The sequence below is a fragment of the Gigantopelta aegis genome, chromosome 5 (genome assembly GCF_016097555.1).
Source record: "Gigantopelta aegis isolate Gae_Host chromosome 5, Gae_host_genome, whole genome shotgun sequence".
NCBI classification, from domain to species: Eukaryota; Metazoa; Mollusca; class Gastropoda; order Neomphalida; family Peltospiridae; genus Gigantopelta; species Gigantopelta aegis.
Window position 1 is genome coordinate 31,317,889 of NC_054703.1, and position 23,703 is coordinate 31,341,591.

Sequence of the window (23,703 nt, forward strand, 5' to 3'; positions counted from 1 at the left end):
ATCGAAAGCATATATAACACAAATAGTGTTTTGCATAAAGAAACAATAATGATGTGTGTGATTTATTCAATATGGCCCATTTTCTTATTGCTGGTTCATGCATGATCATCGAAAACTGTGAAACTGTGAACAGTGAAAACTGATCTCCAAGATGATTTCTTTTGATGCAAGTGTCAAAGAACACATTCAGAACATGTAGCCGATTCTACATCTGCAATACTGTGAGACACCCCACCATAACTACCCTACTTTTATCCCTACTGTTTCCTTCACTGTAGACCTTGATACTGTCACACACCACACCATAACTACCCTATTGTTATCCCTACGGTTTCCTTCACTGTAGACCTTGATATTGTCAGATATCCCTCTGTAACTACCCTACTTTTACCCCTACCATTTCCTTCACTGTAGACATCAATACTTTCAAACACCCCGCTATAATTACCCTACTGTTACCCCTACCATTTCCTTCACTGTAGACATCAATACTTTCAGACACCCCTCTGTAACTACCCTACTTTTACCCCCACCATTTCCTTCACTGTAAATATCAATACTTTCAGACACCCCTCTATAACTACCCTACTTTTACCCCTACCATTTCCTTCACTGTAGACATCAATACTTTCAGACACCCCTCTATAACTACCCTACTGTTACCTCTACCATTTCCTTCACTGATGACATCGATACTTTCAGGCACCCCTCTATAACTACCCTACTGTTACCCCTACCATTTCCTTCACTGATGCCATCGATACTTTCAGGCACCCCTCTATAACTACCATACTGTTACCCCTACCATTTCCTTCACTGATGACATCGATACTTTCAGGCACCCCTCTATAACTACCCTACTGTCACCCCTACCATTTCCTTCACTGTAGACGTGGATATTGTAAGACGCCCCACTATAACTACCCTACTGTCACCCCTACCGTTTCCTTCACTGTAGACCTTGATTCTCCATCTGCGATACTGTGAGACACCCCACTATAACTACCCTACTGTCTCCCCTACTGTTTCCTTCACTGTAGACCTTGATTCTCCATCTGTGATACTGTGAGACACCCCACTATAACTACCCTACTGTCACCCCTACTGTTTCCTTCACTGTAGACCTTGATTCTCCATCTGCGATACTGTGAGACACCCCACTATAACTACCCTACTGTCACTCCTACTGTTTCCTTCACTGTAGACCTTGATTCTCCATCTGCGATACTGTGAGACACCCCACTATAACTACCCTACTGTCACCCCTACCGTTTCCTTCACTGTAGACCTTGATTCTCCATCTGCGATACTGTGAGACACCCCACTATAACTACCCTACTGTCACCCCTACCGTTTCCTTCACTGTAGACATTGATTCTCCATCTGCGATACTGTGAGACACCCCACTATAACTACCCTACTGTCACCCCTACCGTTTCCTTCACTGTAGACCTTGATTCTCCATCTGCGATACTGTGAGACACCCCACTATAACTACCCTACTGTCACCCCTACCGTTTCCTTCACTGTAGACCTTGATTCTCCATCTGCGATACTGTGAGACACCCCACTATAACTACCCTACTGTTTCCTTCACTGTAGACCTTGATTCTCCATCTGCGATACTGTGAGACACCCCACTATAACTACCCTACTGTCACCCCTACCGTTTCCTTCACTGTAGACCTTGATTCTCCATCTGCGATACTGTGAGACTGGAGCTTGTCGTGACTCGTATCCTCCATTCACAGAAGTCAAGGTGAACACAGTCCCCGCCTCCAACAGATGAAGTTCAAACACCTGAAGAAAAAGTTAAAAGTTAAAGTTTATTTTGTTTAATGACACCACTAGAGCAAATTCATTTATTAATCATTGGCTATTGGATGTCAAACATTTGCTATTTTGACATATAGTCTCAGGAAACCTGCTATATTTTTTCATGAGCAGCACATCCAACAGACAGGACAGCTTATACTACAGCCTTTGATATATCAGACATAATGCACTGGTTGGAATGAGAAATATCCAATTGACTCCACCGACGGGGATCGATCCTAAACTGACTGCGCATCAGACAAGTACTTTACTCATATTGACATAGTCTTAGGAAACCCGCTAAATTTTTTGATTAGTAGCAAATCATCTTTTATATATACCATCTCACAGACAGGATAGCACATACCGCAGCCTTTGATATATCAGTCATGGTGCACTGGCTAGAAGGAGAAATATCCCATTGGGCCCACCGATGGTGATCGATCCTAGACTGACTGCGCATCTAGCAAGTACTTTACTCATTTGGCATACATTTTTTCATTAGTAGAAAGGGATCTTTTATATGGACCATCTCACAGACAGGATAGCACATACCACAACCTTTGATATACCAGTCATAATGCACTGGCTGGAATGAGAAACAGCCCATTCGGCCTACCGATGGGGATCGATCCTAGATCTGTCTGAAAATACATGGTATACATAGAGGATTCCGTACAGGTGTTTTTCACCATGAAAAAGTTAAAAGTTTGTTTTGTTTAACAACACCACTAGAGCACATTGATTAATTTATTGGATGTCAAACATTTGGTAATTCTGACTCGTAGTCATAAGAGAAAACCTGCTACATTTTTCCTAATGCAGCAAAGGATCTTTTATATGCACTTTCTAACAGACAGAAAAGCACATACCACGGCCTTAGACCAGTTGTGGTGCATTGGTTGGAATGAGAAAAACCCCAATCAGTTGAATGGAGCCACCAAGGTGGTTCGATCCTGCAACGCAAGCACCTCAGGTGAGCACTCAACTGACAGAGCTAAATCCCGCACTACGCGGCTATCTGGGCTGTATGTCCAGGACAGTGGGTTAGTGATTAGTGGAGTGGCATTATACGTCACAAATGAGTCATTAAAACACACAATGGGTGGGAACAGGAAAAAACTCTCTGCTACACCATCGAGCCTTACCCATGGGGTGTTGGTTGATATCATTGTTGTTTCACATACTGTACAGTCTTACCACCCATGGGGTGTTGGTTGATACCATGGTTGTTTCACATACTGTACCGTCTTACCACCCATGGGTGTTGGTTGATACCATGGTTGTTTCACATACTGTACCGTCTTACCCACCCATGAGGTGTTGATTGATACCATGGTTGTTTCACATACTGTACTGTGTTACCACCCATGGGGTGTTGGTTGATATCATTGTTGTTTCACGTACTGTACCTTGTTAATCAGTCCCTGGTCATTGACGATGTCGACGTCAGGCAGGTAGCGAACTTTAGCGAAAGCCTCGTTTGTTGGTACGAAGACCGTAACACCGTTCGGTCTCACGAGGAAATCCTGCAGATCCTTTCTACCTCGGTTCGTTAGGCGTTCAAATTCACTGCAATATAAAAAATAAAGTTTGTTTTGTTTAACAACACCACTAGAGCACACTGATTTATGAATCATCGGCTACTGGATGTCAAGCATTTGGTAATTTTGACTTATATAGTCTTAGAGAGAAAACCTGCTACATTTTTCCATTAGCAGCAAGAGATCTTTTATATGCACCATCCCACAGACAGGATAGCACATACCACGGCCTTTGATATACTAGTCGTGGTGAACTGGCTGGAATGAAAAATAGCCCAGTGAGTGCTTTACCACTGGGCCCTTCAATATAAAATCATACCGGTATCCACTTCACATCAAAATCATATGAGGCACATGATGACCCAGAGCCGTATTAGGACACAGGCCAAATCCCAGAGCTGTATTAGGACACAGGCCGAATCCCAGAACCGTATTGGGGCACAGGCCGAATCCCAGAACCATATTGAGGCACATGCCGAATCCAAGAGCCGTATTAGGGCACAGGCTGTATCCCAGAGCCATATTGGGGCACAGGCCAAATCCCAGAGCAGTATTGGGGCACAGGCCAAATCCCAGAGCCGTATTGGAGCATAGGCTGAATCCCAGAGCCATATTAGGGCACATGCTGAATCCCTGAGCCGTATTAGGGCATGGGCACAGGCCGAATCCCAGAGCCGTATTGGGGCAAAGGCTAAATCCCAGAGCCGTATTGGGGCAAAGGCCGAATGGCGAATGCAGCTCTGCAGAGCCTCGCTGCATTCACCATTCTAACCTTTGCAGAATAAAGCCGATATCTTAAGACAGTAACCAGTTATTCCCTGTATTATCACCCACGACACCTACCCACATGATGGGCATCCACAGTGGGGGGTGGGGAGGTGGGGTCAAGGAAGGCACTTGCGTACTCCTGGATTTAGATCTGAGCTATTTTTGACTTAAGATTTGTCAGTTAAAGTGTCTGTTAGCTTTACATATTTAAATTACTGACATTTGCCATGATGAATTTTACTTGTGGAAAGCAGAAAATAGCATTTTAGAACATAAAGGTTTTAAAATTTCCGTGGGAGGATGATCTCGAGTCTCTTTTTCTCTCTCCCTCTCTTTCACACACTCAATGTCTCTCGCTCTCTCTGTATCTCTCTTCCTCTCTCTCTGTCTCTCACTTTCTCTGTATCTCTCTTCGTCTCTCTCTCTCACTCTCTTCGTCTCTCTCTCTTTCTCCCTCTGTATCTCTCTCTCTCTCTCTTCGTCTCTCTCTCTGTATATCTCTTCGTCTCTCTCTCTCTCTCTCTTCGTCTGTCTCTCACTCTCTCTCTCTCTTCATCTCTGTCTCTCACTCTCTCTGTATCTCTCTTCATCTATCTCTCTCTCTGTCTCTCACCCTCTCTCTGTGTCTCTCACCTCTCTCTCTTCCTCTCTCTCTCCCCTCCCTCCCTCTCTGAGTCTCTGACTTTATTTCTCGCTCTAGTTTCTCTCTGTCTGTGTGTCTCTCTATCTATCTCTCTGTGCCTTTGTCTATCTGTCAATCTCTCTGTCTCTCTCTCTCACACCATTAGGTTTAACCACTCACTTTGTTACAAAAATATTATTTAAAATCTGAAACAGTAATTTTAACAAAACAATGTGAAATTCAGGAACAATTTGAGAGAGTACGTCTTAAACAAAGATCACAAAACTTACACTGATTCGTTGCCCCTGGCGATCTGCTCCCAGGCAGTCAGGTAGACGAAGCCGAGAATGTTATCAATCATGTGGACGACACCGTTCATGACAGTCGTGTTGCCGTGGACGATGAGTGCCGTTACGCCACCTGTCGCAGCGTACACTGGAAAAAAAACAAGTAGACGTAAGAAATGTCAAGTAGACGTGATGGATGTCAAGTAGACGTGATGGATGTTAAGTAGATGTAAGGGATGTAAAGTAGACGTGATGGATGTCAAGTAGACGTGATGGATGTCAAGTAGACGTGACGGATGTCAAGTAGACATAAGGGATGTCTAATAGTCATGAGTAAGTCAAGTAGACATGAGGAATGTCAAGTAGCCGTGATGGATGTAAAGTAGCCGTGATGGATGTCAAGTAGACGTGAGGATTGTCAAGTAGACGTGAGGGATGTCAAGTAAACTTGAGGGATGTCAAGTAGACATGACAGATGTCAAGTAGACATGACGGATGTCAAGTAGATGCGACAGATGTCAAGTAGACGTGACGGATGTCAACTAAACATGAGGGATGTCAAGTAGACATGATGGATGTCAAGTAGACATTAAGGATGTCAAATATATGTCAGACATGTCAAGTAGACATGAGGAATATCAAGTAGACATGAGGAATATCAAGCAGATGTGAGGAATGTCAAGTAGATTTAACGGGCGTCAAGTAGACACAAGGGATGTCAAGTACCTGTGAGGAATGTCAAGTAGACATGACGGATGTCAAGTAGACGTGATGGATGTCAAGTAGACGTGACGGATGTTAAGTAGATGTAAGGGATGTAAAATAGACGTGATGGATGTCAAGTAGACGTGATGGATGTCAAGTAGACGTGACGGATGTCAAGTAGACATAAGGAATGTCTAATAGTCATGAGTAAGTCAAGTAGACATGAGGAATGTCAAGTAGCCGTGATGGATGTAAAGTAGCCGTGATGGATGTCAAGTAGACGTGAGGATTGTCAAGTATTTGTGAGGGATGTCAAGTAAACTTGAGGGATGTCAAGTAGACATGACAGATGTCAAGTAGACATGACGGATGTCAAGTAGATGTGACAGATGTCAAGTAGACGTGACGGATGTCAACTAAACATGAGGGATGTCAAGTAGACATGATGGATGTCAAGTAGACATTAGGGATGTCAAATATATGTCAGGCATGTCAAGTAGACATGAGGAATATCAAGTAGACATGAGGAATATCAAGCAGATGTGAGGAATGTCAAGTAGATTTAACGGGCGTCAAGTAGACACAAGGGATGTCAAGTACCTGTGAGGAATGTCAAGTAGACATGACGGATGTCAAGTAGATGTGACGGATGTCAAGTAGACGTGACGGATGTCAAGTAGACGTGAGGAATGTCAAGTAGACGTGAGGGATGTCAAGTAGACATGAGGGATGTCAAGTAGACATGAGGAATGTCAAGTAGACATGAGGGATGTCAAGTGGATGTCAGGAATGTCAAGTAGACGTGAGGGGTGTCAAGTAGACGTGAAGGGTGTCAAGTAGATGTAAGGGATGTCAAGTAGACATAAGGGATGTCAAGAAGACATAAGGGATGTCAAGTAATTGTGACAGATGTCAAGTAGACGTAATGGATGTCAAGTCAAGTAGACGTAACGGATGTCAAGTAAACTCGAGGGATGTCAAGAGAATGTGAGGGATGTCAAGTAAATGTAAGGGATGTCAAGTAGACGTAAGGGATGTCAAGTAGACGTGAGGAATGTCAATTTGATGTCGGTAATGTTAAGTGGAATAAAGAATTGCACCTTTCTTTTGGGGTCATACAAAATTTAATTATCACCCATATGGTTAAAAATATCTTGGATCATATCAAGGTATTACATTCCACAAGAATATCAAGTGGAGCATTACACTTCAAACTCACACAGTGATATAATTGACTGGTGCAATATAACCGTAATCGATCGATCGCATATCAAGGTATTACATTTCACAAGAATGTCAAGTGGAGCATTACACTTCAAACTCACACAGTGATGTCATCGACTGGTGCAATATAACCGTAATCGATCGATCGCATATCAAGGTATTACATTGCACAAGAATGTCAAGTGGAGCATTACACTTCAAACTCACACAGTGATGTCATCGACTGGTGCAATATAACCGTAATCTATCGATCGCATATCAAGGTATTACATTCCACAAGAATGTCAAGTGGAGCATTACACTTCAAACTCACACAGTGATGTCATCAACTCGTGCAATATAACCGTCATCGATCGATCGCATATCAAGGTATTACATTCCACAAGAATGTCAAGTGGAGCATTACACTTCAAACTCACACAGTGATGTCATCGACTGGTGCAATATAACCGTAATCGATCGATCGCATATCAAGGTATTACATTGCACAAGAATGTCAAGTGGAGCATTACACTTCAAACTCACACAGTGTTGTCATCGACTGGTGCAATATAACCGTAATCGATCGATCGCATATCAAGGTATTACATTGCACAAGAATGTCAAGTGGAGCATTACACTTCAAACTCACACAGTGATGTCATCAACTCGTGCAATATAACCATAATCGATCGATCGCATATCAAGGTATTACATTGCACAAGAATGTCAAGTGGAGCATTACACTTCAAACTCACACAGTGATGTCATCGACTGGTGCAATATAACCGTAATCGATCGATCGCATATCAAGGTATTACATTGCACAAGAATGTCAAGTGGAGCATTACACTTCAAACTCACACAGTGATGTCATCAACTCGTGCAATATAACCGTCATCGATCGATCGCATATCAAGGTATTACATTCCACAAGAATGTCAAGTGGAGCATTACACTTCAAACTCACACAGTGATATAATTGACTGGTGCAATATAACCGTAATCGATCGATCGCATATCAAGGTATTACATTCCACAAGAATGTCAAGTGGAGCATTACACTTCAAACTCACACAGTGATGTCATCGACTGGTGCAATATAACCGTAATCGATCGATCGCATATCAAGGCAAGCGCTGTACCACTGAACTACATCCTGCCCCTACCAGCTGTAAGATAGGTGCTAGACTGAAGCCAAATTAGAAAAACTATGGTATTAACATAGTTCTGGGAGTTGTCTTTTTGTAGATTTGTTTTTCCAATTAAAGATCATCTCCGTCACATCAATCCTTGGAAGCGAGCTTTAATGAATCTGTGAAATGTAAAAGAGAAGCAAAAAAATGTCTACATACATGTAAGCACCAGTACCAATACAGGCCCATAGGAACGTTGTTTGGAGTTGGGAGGTGGGGGGGGGGGGGGGGGGTGGGGGGTGGCACAGCCTCTAGTGGGGGTAGGAAACCAGAAGCCATATTTTTATCTTTGTACATTTTTGTCGTACATTTTTGTCATCAAGTGGGGTGGGCCTGTGCCCCCTCTCTCCCATGGCTCCCAAAGTTAAAGTTTGTTTTGTTTAATGACACCACTAGAGCACATTGATAAAGTAATCATCGGCTATTGGATGTTAAATATTTGGTAATTATGATTTGTTGTCATCACAGGAAACTCGCTACATTTTTCTATTAGCAGCAGCAGGGGATCTTTTATATATGCACTTTCTCACAGACAGGAAAGCACATACCACAACCTTTGACCAGTTGTAGTGCACTGGTTGGAATGAGAAAAAAACCCAATGAGCTGAATGGATCCACTGAGGTGGTTTGACCTTGCGATGCAAGCCTCTCAGGACCCCTCCACCCCCATGTCTCCTAAAGACCAGCAATAAGTTTTTCTGAAGTACTGGGTACTCGTGGAGTACAAGTTTTTCTTGTGTTTGGACCACAAAGGATGAAAATAAAGCCAAAAACATTGAAGAACGACAAACAAACCTAGTTCTCTGATGTTTTTCTTGAAGATCAGTTGAGACCTTTCTTCGGCAGTTTTATAACCATGGTTGTGGTAGACAAACGATGTGTATACCGCGTTCTCCGGTATCATGTGCTGCTGAATAACCTACAAGAACCACAGACAACCAACATTAAACAATGTGTATACCGCGTTCTCCGGTATCATGTGCTGCTGAATAACCTACAAGAACCACAAACAACCAACATTAAACAATGTGCATACCGCTTTCTCCAGTATCATGTGCTACTGAATAACCTACAAGAACCACAAACAACCAACATTAAACAATGTGCATACCGCTTTCTCAGGTATCATGTGCTGCTGAATAACCTACAAGAACCACAAACAACCACCATTAAACAATGTGTACACAATTTTCTCCAGTATCGTGTTAATGAACAACCTACAATAACCACAAACAACCAACAAGTCAGTAACAAACAGTTTTTACTGGTATATTGTGTGGGCTGGGTTTAGACCTTGGGGTCATGGGGCAGGGGACAGACAGCAGACGGCAGGGGCCAGGGGCACTTCAAGTCTGGGCAGAATAACCTATAATAACCATTACAGTCATTAGCTAGACACTGTGATGGAAAACGTTATTCTACTGACTCTCGCTATATGTTCCATTCAAGCCAAAATCATGTGAAATTCACAAGCCCGGATACTGTAAATGTGAAACTAACTCTGAGATAGCTCTGCTGGTTTCAATTGAAATCACTGAGATACCTTCATGTGAATGTGAAACTAAGTCTACTAACTCGAGCTAGCTCTGCTGGTTTCGACCGGAGATACTGTGATACGAATGTGAAACTAAGTCTACTAACTCGAGATAGCTCTGCTGGTTTCGACCGGAGATACTGTGATATGAATGTGAAAATAAGTACTAACTCGAGCTAGCTCTGCTGTGATATGGATGTGAAACTAAGTCTACTATTTCGAGCTAGCTCTGCTGGTTTCGACCAGAAATCAATGAGATACTGTAATATGAATGTGAAACTAAGTCTACTAACTCGAGCTAGCTCTGCTGGTTTCGACCAGAGGTCCATGAGATACTGTGATATGAATGTGAAACTAAGTCTACTAACTCGAGCTAGCTCTGCTTTTCGACCAGAGGTCAATGAGATACTGTGATATGAATGTGAAACTAAGTCTACTAACTCGAGTTAGCTCTGCTGGTTTCGACCGGAGGTTGTTGAGGTACTGTGAGGGAACCTGCTCTATGGCGCGGTCAGTGGGCACGAACACCGTGATTCTGCCCTCGGAATACTGCATCAGTTGGATCGTCTTGCTGTAATATTCTCCTGGCACATAGTTCAGTAATTCAGTGAAGAACTTCATTCTGCAAATACAGCAAATAAGTACCGTAAGTCATTAAAATAAGTTAGTAAGTATGTTAGTAAGTTAGTAATTAAATAAGTAATTAACTACATAGATAAAACATTTTATCTTGCCTTCATGTAAAATTCTTTAATCTGATTGGTTGTTTGCCGTTGGACAAATTCCTTATACCCCTGTGGGCGGAGCCAAATTCTCTTATACCCCGTCTGTAATTTCCAACAGTTTCCAGCCACCCCAGTTAATGCTAAAGCAATAATTTTTTTACTACATATATTTCTGATAAAAAAAGTTTTTTTTTTTTTTAAATTAATATTTGTTTCAGACAATTTCGTATTACAAAAATTTGAAATTAAAAACTTGTTTATCGATGGAACTATTTTTCGTCACTGGCAAGTGGTTTCGTTCGCGTCCGTGTGGTACGGCTCCGTTAATAAATTGTTAACAATTATTGTCTGGCGTTATTTTGATTATTTGGCTATATAATTTTCAAACATGTAAATTCACTGCTTTTTGGGTAGCGACATATCTGGCTGATAGGATAGCCACTTAATACATTCATATTATTTTCAAACATGTAAAGTCACTGCTTTTTGGGTAGCGACATATCTGGCTGATAGGATAGCCACTTAATACATTCATATTATTTTCAAACATGTAAATTCACTGCTTTTTGGGTAGCTACATATCTGGCTGATAGGATGGCCACTTAATACATTCATATTATTTTCAAACATGTAAACTCACTGCTTTTTGGGTAGCAACATATCTGGCTGACGGATGTAGCCATATGCTGTTTTTGGAATGGGCGGTTCCAACACTCTGTCAATCACTTGGATTATTCCATTTCCAGCTCGAACGTCGGCCTGAATAATCTGAGCTCCGTTCATGTAGTACAGTATCCGACCCGCATTGCCCGATGGGATACTCTGAAAAAGATGGTTAAATTAGTACAGTGTCCGATGGGATACTCTGAAAAAGATGGTTAAATTAGTACAGCGTCCGATCCGCATTGCCCGATGGGATACTCTGAAAAATTGTTAAATCTCTTGGTATGCTTTTTTGTATTATTATTATTTGTATTTTTTTTTTTTGCTGTTGTCTCTTTTTGTTTTTTTGAAGATATATAAGAAATTGAATACGGTACTACTATATTAATGTTGTACGTTAAATATCATTTACCTTTTCTGACCTGCATTGCCAGATGGGATACTCTGAAAAAGAGGTTTAAATTTCTTTGCGTTTCTTTATTTTTCTTGTTGTTTTGGGGGGTTTTCTTGTTAATTTGTTTTGTTTGCTGTTGTCTTTTTATTTTAACAGCCACTCATGTAGAATTACTTATATTTTTGATGAAGCACACACACACACACACACACACACACACACACACACACACACAGTTAACACACACACAGATACACATACACACACTCTCACTCACACACATACACACACACACACACACACACACACAGACACACACATAGACACAGACACATATACAGATACACATATATATGCATACACATACATACACACACACACACACACACACAGAAACACAAACACACAGAAACACAAACACACACACAGACACACACAGACACACACACACACACACACACAGACACAAATAGAGGATGAAAATTGTCTCACTCTATATATTCCACTCCATATTCCCCTACCGATCTAAAAAAAAAACCGTATCTCATAAATTTAATGGACATAATTTTGTGAAAAGTGGGTATAAATCACCATAAAAGATGAACAGACGACAGTACAGCCACAGCCTGTGATATACCAGTCATGGTGCACTGGCTAGAGCGAGAAATAGCCCAATAGGCCCACCGATGGGGATCGACCCTAGACCGACCGCGCATCAAGCGAGCATTTTACCACTGGGCTACGTCTCGCCCTCACAGAAGGATGGAGATGAAAGAAAGAAATGTTTTATTTAACGACGCACTCAACACATTTTATTTACGGTTATATGGCATCAGACATATGGCTAAGGACCACACAGATATTAAGAGAGGAAACCCACTGTTGTCACTACATGGGCTACTCTTTCCGATTAGCAGCAAGGGATCTTTTATTTGCGCTTCCCACAGGCAGGATAGCACAAACCATGGCCTTTGTTGAATCAGTTATGGATCACTGGTCAGTGCAAGTGGTTTACACCTACCCATTGAGCCTTGCGGAGCACTCATTCAGGGTTTGGAGTCGGTATCTGGATTAAAAATCCCATGGCTCGACTGGTATCCGAACCCAGTACCCACCAGCCTGTAGACCGATGGCCTAACCACTATGCCACCGAGACCGGTGGATGGAGATGAAACCTATAGTTCCCCTCTGGTTGTCCAGCCAGTGCTCCACAACTGGTATATCAAAGGCCATAGTATGTACTATCCTGTCTATGGGATGGTGCATATAAAAGATCCCTTGCTGCTGATCAAAAAAGAGTAGCCCATGAAGTGGCGACAGCACGTTTCCTCTCTCAATATCTGTGTGGTCCTTAACCATATGTTTGACGCCATATAACCGTAAAGAAAATGTGTTGAGTGCATCGTTAAATGAAACATTTCCTTCATATCCATCCATTCATCCATCCGTCCATCACATATTCTGATGCCACATAACAGTAAATAAAATGTATCGAGTGCATTGTTAAATGAAACATTTCCTTCATATCCATCCATTCATCCATCCGTCTATCCCATATTCTGATGCCACTTAACAGGAAATAAAATGTATCGAGTGCATCGTTAAATGAAACATTTCCTTCATATCCATCCATTCATCCATCCGTCCATCACATATTCTGATGCCACATAACAGTAAATAAAATGTATCGAGTGCATCGTTAAATGAAACATTTCCTTCATATCCATCCATTCATCCATCTGTCCATCACATATTCTGATGCCACATAACAGTAAATAAAATGTATCGAGTGCATCGTTAAATGAAACATTTCCTTCATATCCATCCATTCATTCATCTGTCCATCACATATTCTGATGCCACATAACAGTAAATAAAATGTATCGAGTGCATCGTTAAATGAAACATTTCCTTCATATCCATCCATTCATCCATCCATCCATCACATATTCTGATGCCACACAACAGTAAATAAAATGTGTCGAGTGCATCATTAAATGAAACATTTCCATCTCTCCTACGATACAACCACCTCATGCAAACACTTCATGCAACCACCTCATGCAACCACTTCATGCAACCACCTCATGCAACCACTTGGTGCCACCAGAGCTACATCTTGCATCCTTGACAAACTCACTCATTCAATGCTTAGGAAAGCCGTAACCAGATGGATAAAAGGCACAGATTTTTTATATTTTTTTTTTATTACAAAAATTATTATTTAGCCACCAACTGTTTCTTGCCTATAGTAAGGCAGTATATATATATATATATATATATATATAAACATGCAGGTCAGTTCTAGGAGGGGTGGTGGGGGTGGTGGTGGTTGTACAAATTACAAAAGGGTAAACACAGCATTCCAAAATATGTTATATACACTGACATGCATTACAATTATATAGTATGTCAGGGCTGTACCCTGATGAAAATCCTAGGGAGGGGGTGGAGGGCACTACTTCTCATAAACAAATGAAACTCTATACAAATTAAACCCTGAGATGTGTATGCTATTTTCTGAAGTAAAAAAAAAGAAAGAAAAAAGTGAGATTCTCAGTGTGGCAACTAAACCACCTCTTAAAACCAGTCTAGAGAGTAACTAGTAACTGCTGTAATAAAAACAATAAACCTTTAAAACCAGTCTAGATAGTAACTTGTAATTGCCTAATAAAAACAATAAACCTTTATAGGTAGTACTAAACCAAATAACTTCCGGCTGGGTCAAAGTTTGAGGTGCATCCAACTTTTGATAGAGAAGTGAACACCATAAGTCCTGTGATTGGTTATAAATGTGAGTGTGTTGGTTGTGAAAAATAATAGTTTCATCTGGGTAAAAAAAATGTGCAATTTTATTTCATCTAGTACCAATGTGTCAAGTAGCCTTGTGCTTGAAACATGTATGGGGTACCTGTAAAAAAAAGTACTCGAATTTTGTGCGAAACTAGGGTAGTCATTGACGCTACCCGTTATCTCAGAAACGAGCAGCTTGACCCCCATTTTTTTCTGATTCGCTTTAAGTGTAAGGGGTGGTAGTATTTATATCCGTGGCATTTATGTCAGTTGATACGTTGCAGGTAGGAGTTTTAGCCACATATGTTACTATTGTCGTCTATGGGATTTGATTTGGTAGTATACACCCTAAAACCAGTCTAGATAGTAACTTGTAATTGCCGTAATAAAAACAATACCCCCTTAAAACCAATCTAGATAGTAACTTGTAATTGTCGTAATAAAAACAATACACCCCTTAAAACCAATCTAGATAGTAACTTGTAATTGCTGTAATAAAAACAATACACCCCTTAAAACCAATCTAGATAGTAACTTGTAATTGCCGTAATAAAAACAATACACCCCTTAAAACCAATCTAGATAGTAACTTGTAATTGCCGTAATAAAAACAATACACCCCTTAAAACCAATCTAGATAGTAACTTGTAATTGTCGTAATAAAAACAATACACCCCTTAAAACCAGTCTAGATAGTAACTTGTAACTGCTGTAATAAAAACAATACACCCCTTAAAACCAGTCTAGATAGTAACTAGTAACTGCTGTAATTAAAACAATACACCCCTTAAAACCAGTCTAGATAGTAACTAGTAACTGCAATAATAAAAACAATACACCCCTTAAAACCAATCTAGATATTAACTGATAACTGCCATAATAAAAACAATACACTCCTTAACACCAGTCTAGATAGTAACTTGTAACTGCTGTAATAAAAACAATACACCCCTTAAAACCAATCTAGGTATTAACTAGTAACTGCCGTAATAAAAACAATACACCCCTTAAAACCAGTCTAGATAGTAACTTGTAATTGCCGTAATAAAAACAATACACCCCTTAAAACCAGTCTAGATAGTAACTAGTAACTGCTGTAATTAAAACAATACACCCCTTAAAACCAGTCTAGATAGTAACTAGTAACTGCAATAATAAAAACAATACACCCCTTAAAACCAATCTAGATATTAACTTGTAATTGCCGTAATAAAAACAATACACCCCTTAAAACCAATCTAGGTATTAACTAGTAACTGCTGTAATAAAAACAATACACCCCTTAAAACAAGTCTAGATAGTAACTAGTAACTGCTGTAATTAAAACAATACACCCCTTAAAACCAGTCTAGATAGTAACTAGTAACTGCAATAATAAAAACAATACACCCCTTAAAACCAATCTAGATATTAACTGATAACTGCCATAATAAAAACAATACACTCCTTAACACCAGTCTAGATAGTAACTTGTAACTGCTGTAATAAAAACAATACACCCCTTAAAACCAATCTAGGTATTAACTAGTAACTGCCGTAATAAAAACAATACACCCCTTAAAACCAGTCTAGATAGTAACTTGTAATTGCCGTAATAAAAACAATACACCCCTTAAAACCAATCTAGGTATTAACTAGTAACTGCCGTAATAAAAACAATACACCCCTTAAAACCAGTCTAGATAGTAACTTGTAATTTCCGTAATAAAAACAATACACCCCTTAAAACCAATCTAGATAGTAACTAGTAACTGCTGTAATAAAATCAATACACCCCAGTTTAGGGAGTAACTGGTTATTGCTATAATAATATGCCCTTAGAATGCATGCAGTATAGCAGGGGTACAGGCCTATGGGGACCACTGGTGGGGGTTCTACCTCACCCCCATTAGAGGACAAAACTGTATGGTTTTTGGTCCTACTCAATATAAATAGACTTGTGCACCCAGCATTAGAGACTGTGTTCCCCCACTAGAGACTGTCCCTCTCACTAGAGACCGTCTCCCCCACTAGAGACTGTCCTCCTCACTAGAGACTGTCCTCCTCACTAGAGACTGTCCTCCCACTTGAGACTGTCCTCCTCACTAGAGACTGTCCCCCCACTAGAGACTGTCCTCACTAGAGACTGTCCTCACTAGAGACTGTCCCCCCACTAGAGACTGTCCTCACTAGAGACTGTCCCCTCACTAGAGACTGTCCTCACTAGAGACTGTCCCCTCACTAGAGACTGTCCCCTCACTAGAGACTGTCCCCTCACTAGAGACTGTCCTCACTAGACTGTCCTCACTAGAGACTGTCCCCTCACTAGAGACTGTCCTCACTAGAGACTGTCCTCACTAGAGACTGTCCTCACTAGACTGTCCTCACTAGAGACTGTCCCCTCACTAGAGACTGTCCTCACTAGAGACTGTCCCCCCACTAGAGACTGTCCCCTCACTAGAGACTGTCCCCTCACTAGAGAGAGACTGTCCCCCACTAGAGACTGTCCCCCTCAGACTGTCCCCTCAGAGACTGTCCCCTCACTAGAGACTGTCCTCACTAGAGACTGTCCCCCCACTAGAGACTGTCCTCCTCACTAGAGACTGTCCTCCTCACTAGAGACTGTCCCCCCACTAGAGACTGTCCCCCTCAAAAGAGACTGTCCCCCCACTAGAGACTGTCCTCCTCACTAGAGACTGTCCCCCCACTAGAGACTGTCCCCCTCACTAGAGACTGTCCCCCTCACTAGAGACTGTCCCCCTCTAAAGAGACTGTCCCCCCACTAGAGACTGTCCTCCTCACTAGAGACTGTCCTCCTCACTAGAGACTGTCCTCCTCACTAGAGACTGTCCCCCTCACTAGAGACTGTCCCCCCACTAGAGACTGTCCTCCTCACTAGAGACTGTCCCCCCACTAGAGACTGTCCCCCTCAAAAGAGACTGTCCCCCTCACTAGAGACTGTCCCCCTCACTAGAGACTGTCCTCCTCACTAGAGACTGTCCCCCCACTAGAGACTGTCCCCCCACTAGAGACTGTCCTCACTAGAGACTGTCCCCCCACTAGAGACTGTCCCCCTCAAAACAGACTGTCCTCCTCACTAGAGACTGTCCCCCCACTAGAGACTGTCCTCCTCACTAGAGACTGTCCTCCTCACTAGAGACTGTCCCCCCCACTAGAGACTGTCCTCACTAGAGACTGTCCCCCCACTAGAGACTGTCCCCCTCAAAACAGAGTCCTCCTCACTAGAGACTGTCCCCCCACTAGAGACTGTCCTCCTCACTAGAGACTGTCCTCCTCACTAGAGACTGTCCTCCTCAAAAGAGACTGTCCTCCTCACTAGAGACTGTCCTCCCCACTAGAGACTGTCCCCCTCAAAAGAGACTGTCCTCCTCACTAGAGACTGTCCTCCTCACTAGAGACTGTCCTCCTCACTAGAGACTGTCCTCCTCACTAGAGACTGTCCCCCCACTAGAGACTGTCCTCCTCACTAGAGACTGTCCCCCCACTAGAGACTGTCCCCCCCACTAGAGACTGTCCTCCTCACTAGAGACTGTCCCCCCCCACTAGAGACTGTCCCCCCACTAGAGACTGTCCCCCCCACTAGAGACTGTCCCCCCACTAGAGACTGTCCCCCTCAAAAGAGACTGTCCTCCTCACTAGAGACTGTCCTCCTCACTAGAGACTGTCCCCCCACTAGAGACTGTCCTCCTCACTAGAGACTGTCCCCCCACTAGAGACTGTCCCCCCACTAGAGACTGTCCTCCTCACTAGAGACTGTCCCCCTCAAAAGAGAATGTCCCCCCCACTAGAGACTGTCCTCCTCACTAGAGACTGTCCCCCCACTAGAGACTGTCCTCCTCACTAGAGACTGTCCCCCCACTAGAGACTGTCCCCCCACTAGAGACTGTCCCCCTCAAAAGAGACTGTCCCCCTCACTAGAGACTGTCCCCCCACTAGAGACTGTCCTCCTCACTAGAGACTGTCCCCCCACTAGAGACTGTCCCCCTCAAAAGAGACTGTCCTCCTCACTAGAGAATGTCCTCCTCACTAGAGACTGTCCTCCTCACTAGAGACTGTCCCCCCACTAGAGACTGTCCCCCTCAAAAGAGACTGTCCACCACTAGAGACTGTCCTCCTCACTAGAGACTGTCCCCCCACTAGAGACTGTCCCCCTCAAAAGAGAATGTCCCCCCACTAGAGACTGTCCTCCTCACTAGAGACTGTCCTCCTCACTAGAGACTGTCCCCCCACTAGAGACTGTCCTCCTCACTAGAGACTGTCCCCCCCACTAGAGATTGTCCCCCTCAAAAGAGACTGTCCTCCTCACTAGAGACTGTCCCCCCCCACTAGAGACTGTCCCCCCACTAGAGACTGTCCTCACTAGAGACTGTCCCCTCCACTAGAGACTGTCCCCCCACTAGAGACTGTCCCCCTCAAAAGAGACTGTCCTCCTCACTAGAGACTGTCCTCCTCACTAGAGACTGTCCCCCTCAAAAGAGACTGTCCCCCCACTAGAGACTGTCCCCCCACTAGAGACTGTCCCCCCCCACTAGAGACTGTCCTCCTCACTAGAGACTGTCCTCCTCACTAGAGACTGTCCTCCTCACTAGAGACTGTCCCCCCCACTAGAGACTGTCCCCCCACTAGAGACTGTCCCCCCACTAGAGACTGTCCTCCTCACTAGAGACTGTCCCCTCCACTAGAGACTGTCCCCCCACTAGAGACTGTTCTCCTCACTAGAGACTGTCACCCCCACTAGACTGTGGCCCCTTCCACTAGAGAATGTGCCCCCACTAGAGATTGTGTCCCCCACTAGAGACTGTGGCCCCTTCCACTAGAGACTGCCCCCCCTCACTAGAAACTGGCCCCTTCAACTAGAGACTGTCCCCCTCACTAGACTGTGGCCCCTTCTACTAGAGATTGCATCCCCCCATTAGAAACTGTGGCCCCTTCCACTAGACTGTGGCCCCTTCCACTAGAGACTGTGTCCCCCACTAGAGACTGTCCCCCCAGTAAAGACTGTGTCCCCTCCCATTAGAGACTGTGTCCCCCACTAGAGACTGTCCCCCCACTAGAGACTGTCCCCCCATTAGAGACTATGGTCCCTTCCACTAGACTATGTCCCCTTCCACTAGAGACTGTGTCCCCCACCAGAGACTGTCCCCCTCAATAAAGACTGTGTCCCCCCCCCACTACAGACTGTCCCCCCACTAGAGACTGTGTTCCCCACTAGAGACTGTGTTCCCCACTAGAGACTGTGTCCCCCCACTAGAGACTGTGTCCCCCCCCACTAGAGACTGTGTTTCCCACTAAAGACTGTGTTCCCCTCCACTAGAGACTGTGTCTCCCCCCCCCCCACTAGAGACTGTGGCCCCTTCCACTAGACTATGTCCCCTTCCACTAGAGACTGTGTCCCCCACCAGAGACTGTCCCCCTCAATAGAGACTGTGTCCCCCCCCCACTACAGTGTCCCCCCACTAGAGACTGTGTTCCCCACTAGAGACTGTGTCCCCCCACTAGAGACTGTGTTCCCCACTAGAGACTGTGTTCCCCTCCACTAGAGACTGTGTTCCCCCCCCCCCCCCACTAGAGACTGTGTCCCCCCACTAGAGACTGTTCCCCACTAGAGACTGTCGCCCTCACTAAAGACTGTGGCCCCTTCCACTAGAGATTGTGTCTCCCCCACCTCCCACCAGAATTCATTCCCATGGGCCTGGTAGTATGTAAAAAACCCAGTGTACGTACCCTACATTGACATTTAGGCTGAAAGTATATTTAGCTTGTGATACTTAGTTCTCTAGTCACAATATGTTCAGGTGCTATCAAATGGATATGTGGATAGATGGATGAATAGACATGTGATAGATGGATGAATAGATATGTAATAAGATGGATGAATGAATATGTGATAGATGGATGAATAGATATGTGAGAGAGAGAGAGAGGGAGGGAGAGAGAGAGAGAGGATGAGAGGTAGGGAGAGACATCTCAGCTGAAACAATGCAGTGTTATTTCGTGTAGTGACAAGAGAAAATTAAGCATTGTCCAGTTACCAATCAAAACTTTAAGATGGGGATCCATTTTGAATGTCCAATGTAATGAACCGAGCCAAGTCCCGCCCCGTCATGTGTAATGAACTGTTCTAAATCCCACCCGTCCAGTGTAATGAACTGAACTAAATCCCATTCCAGCACGTGTAATGAACTGATCTAAATCCCACCCCATCACATGTAGTGAACTGATCTAAATCCCGCCCCGTCACATGTATTGAACTGAGCTAAATCCCACCCCATCACATGTAATGAACTGAGCTAAATCCCGCCCCATCACGTGTAATTGAACTGAGCTAAATCCCACCCTATCACGTGTAATGAACTGAGCTAAATCCCACCCCATCACGTGTAATGAACTGAGCTAAATCCCGCCCCATCACGTGTAATGAACTGAGCTAAATCCCACCCCATCACGTGTAATGAACTGAGCTAAATCCCGCCCCATCACGTGTAATGAACTGATCTAAATCCCACCCCGTCACATGTAATGAACTTAGCTAAATCCTGCCCCATCACATGTAATGAACTGAGCTAAATCCCACCCCATCACGCATAATGAATTGAGCTAAATCCTGTCACGTCACACATAATAAACTGATCTAAATCCCGCCCCATCACATGTAATGACCTGAGCTAAATCCCACCCCATCACGCATAATGAACTGAGCTAAATCCTGTCACGTCACACATAATAAACTGATCTAAATCCCGCCCCATCACATGTAATGACCTGAGCTAAATCCCACCCCATCACGCATAATGAACTGAGCTAAATCCTGCCAAGTCACACATAATGAACTGAGCTAAATCCCGCCCCGTCACATGTAATGAATTGATCTAAATCCTGCCCCATTGCGTGTAATGATGCCGGACTCACGTTGGTTACGGGTTGCTGTTTGTGGAAGAACAGTTTGTTGGAGTTGGGACCGAGGCCGCGCACTATCAGATTCTCACTGATGTCGTTTGTCTCATAGATGCTGCTCGCTGAAACATGAAAGGAAAGGAATGTTTCGTTAATGACATCTGAGAACATTTTAAAGAACAGTTATTTGGTGTCTAACATGGTTATTTGGAGACAGAGAGAAGGGAGAGAGAGAGAGAGAAGGGAGAGAGAGAGAGAGAGAGAGAGAGAGAGAGAGAGAGAGAGAGAGAGAGAGAGAGAGAGAGAGAGAGAGAGAGAGAGAGAGAGAGAGAGAGAGAGAGAGAGAGAGAGAGAGAGAGAGAGAGAGAGAGTGAGAGAGAGAGGAGAGAGAGAGAGAGAGAGAGAGAGAGAGAGAGAGAGAGAGAGAGAGAGAGAGAGAGAGAGGAGGGAGAGAGAGATACAAAGACAAAAAGAAAGAAAGGGAGGGAGGGAAGACGTCCCCATCACAAATTTATAATTTCGGTTTTAACTAAACGAAATTTGCATAAATGAAACGGACTTACTTGTGTAAGACCGGACGTATTCGTCTTTCTGCGTCGGAGACATGTTGAATAACTTGCTGTATTTTTCGCGAGTCATCTGCATGAATGCTGTGTCGTTCGGAGCGAACACTGTCAACTGAATGTTAGATGTGTAGAACTCTTGAGTCCGCAGCCCGGCCTCAATTATCAAAGTCTTAAACTGAAAAACAACAACAAAATAAAAGCTCTTAGTTTCAGTTATCAAAGTCTTAAATATCTTGCTTTGTGCATAAAGCTTTGCATCAAAATCCAACAAAATGTCTGTACTTTAATGAGTAATGATCAAGGTTTTAAATTAAACTAAGCCCGATCTTTTTAATGATTAAAGGGACGGACCCTAGTTTTTAAACACTGAGGTATATTTTTCACTATTAGAGCCATTTATGATCACCAGAGTTTCTAGATTATAGTAGCCCTACTCCCATGGCTAGTGATATTCAATGTTGTTCTAGTAAATAACTACTATTGTCATGCCAGACAGGGCTTCTAGATAATGGTAGCCCCACTCCCATGGCTAGTGATATTCAGTGTTGGGCTAGTAAATAACTACTATTGCCATGCCAGACGGGGCTTCTAGATTATGGAAGCCCCACTCCCATGGCTAGTGATATTCACTGTTGGGCTAGTAAATAACTACTATTGTCATGCCAGACAGGGCTTCTAGATTATGGTAGCCCCACTCCCATGGCTAGTGATATTCTATGTTGGGCTAGTAAATAACTACTATTGCAACACGCGACGGTTAGTGAACTTTTTTGGGGTCAAATGTTGCAGTTAAGTCTATTTTGTAAATATGAATATTCTGCCCCAACACCAACCCCCAAATGTTAGTGTTTTTAAGCTCTATCTCCCTCTTTAGGTGACATATCTGATTATTATTATTAATTAGTAAAATTGTATTAACGTAAAGTAATGTAGGGCAAATAAATTTTTCATCTTGGCTAGCAAATGTTTTAAATCACTGATCCCATGCCTGGTGGATTTTATAAAAATTCCAGAAGCTCTGATCACCGAGATCAAACATTACTTATATGTTATTGCTTAGACTATTCATTTCCGTACAACCATAGTGTTTCTGGTCACCCTGGCGTTTCTAACACTATAAAATGCATTTTTCGTATTTTTAAAAACACACATGCATCTGAGAAGTAACTGTTATGGAATCGCGGTTTTAGTCTATTTTTAATGATATTTCACCGTCACAGACTCTTGTTTCACTCTGTTGTATACAAATTTGTTACAGGTTTGTACATTAACCAAACTTAGTGTCCATTTTTACGGGTTCAAACTAGGGTCGGAGTGAAAAATACGCCTTAATGTTTAAAAGCTAGGATCTGTCCCTTTAATGTTTTAAACTAAACTAAGCACGGCCTTGATTATCAAAGTCTTGAATTAAACTAAGCACGGCCTTGATTATCAAAGTCTTGAACTAAACTAAGCACGGCCTTGATTATCAAAGTCTTGAACTAAACTAAGCACGGCCTTGATTATCAAAGTCTTGAACTAAACTAAGCACGGCCTTGATTATCAAAGTCTTGAACTAAACTAAGCACGGCCTTGATTATCAAAGTCTTGAACTGAACAATAACAAACTAAACTAAGCACGGCCTTGATTATCAAAGTCTTGAACTAAACTAAGCACGGCCTTGATTATCAAAGTCTTGAACTAAACTAAGCACGGCCTTGATTATCAAAGTCTTGAACTGAACAATAACAAACTAAACTAAGCACGGCCTTGATTATCAAAGTCTTGAACTGAACAATAACAAACTAAACTAAGCACGGCCTTGATTATCAAAGTCTTGAACTGAACAATAACAAACTAAACTAAGCACGGCCTTGATTATCAAAGTCTTGAACTGAACAATAACAAACAAACTAAGCACGGCCTTGATTATCAAAGTCTTGAACTAAACTAAGCACGGCCTTGATTATCAAAGTCTTGAACTGAACAATAACAAACTAAACTAAGCACGGCC

At 42.9% G+C, this 23,703-nt stretch overlaps 1 protein-coding gene across 1 annotated transcript in view; it reads right to left on the reverse strand.

Moving 5' to 3' along the window:
• Nucleotides 1-23,703, reverse strand: part of LOC121373828 (periostin-like) — a 48,538-nt gene that overhangs the window by 14,793 nt on the left and 10,042 nt on the right. The window contains exons 2-9 of the mRNA XM_041500604.1: nt 21,707-21,884; nt 21,159-21,265; nt 11,040-11,221; nt 10,116-10,296; nt 8,936-9,059; nt 5,040-5,184; nt 3,228-3,387; nt 1,668-1,800 (exon numbers count right to left, since the gene is read on the reverse strand). Coding sequence (XP_041356538.1) covers nt 1,668-1,800; nt 3,228-3,387; nt 5,040-5,184; nt 8,936-9,059; nt 10,116-10,296; nt 11,040-11,221; nt 21,159-21,265; nt 21,707-21,884 — 1,210 coding nt within the window. The remainder of the gene's footprint in view (nt 1-1,667; nt 1,801-3,227; nt 3,388-5,039; nt 5,185-8,935; nt 9,060-10,115; nt 10,297-11,039; nt 11,222-21,158; nt 21,266-21,706; nt 21,885-23,703) is intronic.